This window comes from Nematolebias whitei, chromosome 5 (genome assembly GCF_014905685.2).
Source record: "Nematolebias whitei isolate Nwh7 chromosome 5, NemWhi1, whole genome shotgun sequence".
In the NCBI taxonomy this organism is placed as follows: Eukaryota; Metazoa; Chordata; class Actinopteri; order Cyprinodontiformes; family Rivulidae; genus Nematolebias; species Nematolebias whitei.
Genome location: NC_056502.1, coordinates 40,042,817 through 40,048,146, shown reverse-complemented (window position 1 = coordinate 40,048,146; position 5,330 = coordinate 40,042,817). Strand labels below are relative to the sequence as shown.

The following is a 5,330-nucleotide window of genomic DNA, read 5'->3' as shown; positions in this document are numbered from 1 at the left end:
GGTTTGACAATAAAACAGATGTTCATGATGATCCCCATGTAGTAGCTTGAGTGCGTTTGTAAAGAAGAATGGAGTAAAACTCCTGTGTTCAAATGAACTTGACTCATCAAAACTCGTCCACACAGACTCAGTACTCTGCAGCCAAATATACTAGTACTAAATACTGATGTGAAGGTAATGAATATTTGCAATTTTACACTGCATTTTTTAAATTTAATCTGTATTACTCTATGGAAACAGTTTTCATTTAACACTGAAGCCCGTATTGAATGTTTTTTTTTTTAATTGCCTGTGTAAATTGACCATGAGTGATTTATGACAAGAAAAGCATAAAACATCCAAGGATGTTAATACTTTTCATTGGTACTGTATAGTTTTTAATACACAAGCAGAAACATTAGCATGCCTGATGAATCAGGAGTGAAGTGAGAGTCATCTGTCTTTCTTCACACACACCCCTCATCTCGTCTGAAGATGTTGGCGGGATGGAGCTCATCTTTCCTCTTATATGAAAAGAGGTGAACTACAACCTGTTCAGGTCATTGAGCCAATCACAGAGCTGACAGAGAGACAGACAGGACAACGGTTTGATTCCTGAAGACAGAGGTAAATCCATCATGAAACATGAACACAAGGTTGTTTCATGTTGGTGCAGTCGGGTGGATAACTCGCAGGTGATCATTAATACACACCACCATACACACACATTTATCAAAATTAGCCAATAAGTAACCAGTAAGGGCAGCACGGTGGCACAACTGGTAGAGCTGCTGCCTCTCAGCGAGCAGGTCCCTGGTTCAAATCCTGGTCCGGGGGCCTTTCTGGGTGGAGTTTGCATGTTCTCTCCGTGCATGCATAGGTTTTCTCCAGGTACTCCAGTTTCCTCCCACAGATGAAAAACATGCATGTTAGGCTGATTGGTAACTCTCAGGGTGCATTCACACTAGCCCTGTTTAGTCCGCTTTAATCGAACTCTAGCTCGTTTTCCTAGGTAGTCCGGTTCGTTTAGGGAGGTGTGAACGTGCCATCGAACTCTGTCACGGAACAAAAAGGCGAACTCTGGCCCGGGCTAAAACCTAGGTCTCAGTCCGGTTGAAGAGAACTCCAGCGCGGTTCGAGTGCAGTGTGAATGTAAACAGACCGGACCGCTCCGCAGGGTAAACAAACACGCATCGCTCTTACCTTATATGGAGCCGTCAGCTGCCTTGTGTGAAAAACAATGTTCTCCATGGTCTTCTGTCTCATCTTCTGCTCATGCTAAGTCCATTTTTGAAAAATGACAAAATATAACTCCTAAAACTGCTAAAACTTGATGCCACTTCGTTTTTATTTTTATTTACAGAAGAAGAAGAAGACGTGTCTTCAGAGGTTTTTGTGTCGTTTCTTTCAGTAGTTCTAGGTGCAGCGCCCCCACAGGTGAGCGGGGGAATAGGTTGGTTCAACAGGTTGGCTCGACTGCACAGTGCAGTGTGAATGCAAACGCACCAGCTCAAATGTAAACAAAAGGTCATGAATATTGGTCCCGAACCGAACCGAGTCTACTGGACTATCTGGTGTGAAAACGACCTAAATTGTCCCTAGGTGTGAGTGAGAGAGTGAATGGTTATTTGTCTCTATGTGTCCCTGTGATGGACTGGAGACCCGTCCAGGGTGTACACCGCACCTCACACAGTGATTCCCGGACATGGGCACTGGCGACCCCCGTGACCCAAAATGGAAGAAGCGGGTAAAGATAATGGATGGATGAAGTAGCCAGTAAGTGTTTACAATGAGACATAACACAGCTTCACATATTTACACATTAACTTATTCAACGTGTTTTAAATGAACAAACATACAGAATCGTATGATTTAGCACATATTAAAAAAACAATTCCCAGAAAAAGAAAGAAAATAGCATGTTTGTTTAGTTTCCATTTGATTCACTATGATGCTCCCTTATTGTCTCTGATGAACAAAACTGCATTTTTTTTACTGATTAAAAATGAGTTAACGAGCTAGTATCAGTGTTATAATAATACAACAACAACAAAAACAACAATAGTAGTAGTAGCAGTAGTAGTAGTAATAGTAGTAGTAGTAGTAATAGTAGTAGTAATAAGAGTTGTTGTTGTTCCATCCATCCATTATTTGTAACATCTTCTTCCTTTTTGGGTCATGGATTATTATTATTATTAGTAGTAGTATTATCATTATTATCATTACAGACAGACAAAGTATATTTCCAATTGCTCCTTTTGGCTCAGCAACACGGGACAAAAACACTCAAGAATGGCTCAGAACTGAGAACTGAGCCCTGATCTAAATCCTGTTGAACACAAGGAAGGAGCTGAAACTTCTGAGGAAGGAACACTTCAGACCTGACAGCTGGAGCAGGTTTATCACGACGAGTGGACCAGAACACCTGCGGACAGCTGCAGAAGTCTCAGAGAGAGCTACAGAAATCACTTGATTGCAGTGGTAGGATGTAACTAAGTACAAGTACTTTGTTACTGTACTTAAGTACATTTTTCATGTATCTGTACTTTACTTAAATGGAGTTAAACTTGGGTACTTTCAACTTTTACTCCACTACATTTTACATGAAGTATCTGTACTTTCTACTACACGACATTTCTATATTGTGTTGTGTTACAAGTTACATTCACAATGTTTTTTTTTTTTTTTGTTCTTTAGTTTGAAAGTAACCAATGGTGAGAGAGGAGTTGGTCCATTGAATCACTGCAAAGTGGGCAGGTAACGTTAGGCCCACCTTCAAGAAGAGCTGGACCAATGACGTATATTCTAGTTTATATTATAGTTTATATTCTAACCCATGGCCTTATTGAAAGATTATTGAAAGTCTATTGAAAGACTGTTCAGTACAGCAGGACAGATGCTCCCAAAAGAGCCAGACTGAACTAAAAAAACTTTGAAAACCAACTTCTTCTAAACTTGAACAAGAAATTCTTGCTGCAACATTAAAATATGTCAGTTCATGATGTTAGGAGACAAGAGATGTCTCCAAATGTCTCGACACTCGGGTCCAAGTTTTGAAAATGGTGTCATGAAGTTAAAATATTGTTCACTATTGACCCATTACAAGGTTGAACAGACAGTATTTTAACTAGAGTTGATGACAAACTGGAGTTGAAATGATCAGTCTATTCCTTTGTTAGGTCTAATGCTATTTTTTTCAAGCAGACAACTTTTACTTAAATTTATTTACTGCAGTTAAAATGACACATTGATTTTTCTTTGTGTTAAATAGAAACTTTCAAAGGTATAATCATTCCTCTTTCTTATTTTGATTAATGACATTTAACTCTGCAGGTCATCCCTGAAATTCTGACTCACAGAATCACAAGTCCAAGTGTGAACTGTGTCACAGAGTAAACACAATAAAAACATGTATTATCTGCAGCATTGTTCATTAAAATGGAACAACACTATTAATGTATTACAGAAAATATACATACTGTAGGCACACTTAATGATATTGTAGACCAGCAAGTACTTTTACTTTAATACTTTAAGTCTTTTTAAAAACAATACTTATTTACTTTTACTTAAGTAAAGACGTTAATGTGGTACTTCTACTTTTACTAGAGTACATTTTTGTCTGTTTATTTGTACTTTTCCTTAAGTACAGGTTTGAGTAGTTTCTCCACCACTGCTTGATTGCCTCACAAGTTTGTGAAACAAAATGTGAAGGCCAGTTTCATTCATTTGCTTTATAATATTTCAAATAAATTATTATTTTTAGATCAATTAAAAAAATTGTGGTGAACAAAAATTCAAAAGCAACAGCTTTTATTCGTTTTTTTTTTTAACAAGCGGGCAAAAACAAATTTGTTTGTGTCTGCATTACAGGAAGTGAAACATTATCAAAAGAGCCGAGGATAAACCAGCACAGCAAAATAAACAAGAGACAAATTGCATTTATTGAACTGAAGCATTTATTGATGCAGTAAATCAGAGAGAATACAACAGTCATTATAGGCCTGATGGTGGCCGCAGATATGTGGCAGAGAGTTTGGATGAAACAGACAGAACATCAGCTGCAACATAACAGCATCACATCTTTCCACCCCTCACACAATAAAACATGGATACTTGTAACAGTAGTGGGAAAGAAAGATGTTGTTTCGAGAGATCCAGGATGCTGCTGACCTTCTCAGAATCTGCAGCAGATCCCGCAGCCACTCATGTTGGGGCAGCAGTTGCAGCAGAACCGGCAGCCGCGAGCGTCACGCTTCTGTTTGAGGGTATATGGCATCTGAGTGGAACATGATGAAGGAGTTCATGGTTAAATGTTACACATCACTTTTTTTTTACATCTCTGAACATCAGGGCACACCAGAGAAGAAATATTCCAGCTTGTATTACAAATCGAACATGGTATTAAACTGAACTTTTTCAGTGAACTCATCTTACCTTCCATGAATCTGCTGGGATTACTTGATAGTCGGAAATCGGAAAGTCAGGATTCAGTGCTTCGATCAGATCCTGGTCCTATAAAACGATTTATTCTCAGTCAGAAGCAACATTTTTACCATTTGTACCAATTAAAAAGCTAAATGTGAGTTGAGAAGAAGCTGTTACCTCAGTGATTGGGACGGCTGAGATCTCCTGCAGAAAGACACATGTGAGCACGATGGCCACTGCAACTGCAACACTGAAGCCCCTCATCGTAGTACAAAGTGGAGATTTACTAAGAACTTGATGAATGTTTCGAGCTCTTTATGATCTCCAGTCTGACGATCGAATGTGTGCTACGTATTTATAGTCATTTGAGGAACGATTGGCTTATTGCAACAAACCTGAAGTGACTCAATTTGGTATTTTCCACTGCATGATGGTTGGAATGGGCGTTTCCTACAAAAGTGAAATTCCGTATATTTGACAGTTTCATCACAAATGACCCCTGTGGCCTTACCCCATGGCTCATTTCGATCCAAAGGCAACAAGAGGGTTAAATTATTTAACTATATTTCCTCCAGATTCAAGAGAAAGTCTCAGACAGAAGTATTTAAACAAATATTTAATCTGTTTCTGTTCTGAGGTTACCACTATTTAAAATGTCTTTAACCATCCATCCATCCATTCATTATCTCTACCCGCTTCTTCCATTTTGGGTCACGGGGGTCGTCGGTGCCTATGCCCAGCAATCACTGTGCGAGGGGCGGGGTACACCCTGGACGGGTCGCAAGTCCATCACAGGGACACATAGAGACAAACGAGACAAACAACCATTCACTCTCTCACTCACACCTAGGGACAATTTAGAGTTACCAATCAGCCTAACATGCATGTTTTTGGTCTGTGGGAGGAAACCGGAGTACCCGGAG

At 39.3% G+C, this 5,330-nt stretch overlaps 1 protein-coding gene across 1 annotated transcript; it reads right to left on the bottom strand.

Annotated features, from left to right (window-relative positions):
- Nucleotides 1–4,112: 4,112 nt before the first annotated feature.
- LOC119410254 (hepcidin-like) lies at nucleotides 4,113–4,732 on the bottom strand. Its single transcript, XM_037677167.1, has 3 exons — nucleotides 4,585–4,732; nucleotides 4,417–4,494; nucleotides 4,113–4,258 (listed from the first exon to the last, which is right to left on the bottom strand). Exons 1-3 carry the CDS (start codon nucleotides 4,669–4,671, stop codon nucleotides 4,157–4,159), a joined length of 267 nt encoding a protein of 88 aa, XP_037533095.1. The 5' UTR covers nucleotides 4,672–4,732; the 3' UTR covers nucleotides 4,113–4,156.
- Between the last annotated feature and the right edge of the window lie 598 nt (nucleotides 4,733–5,330).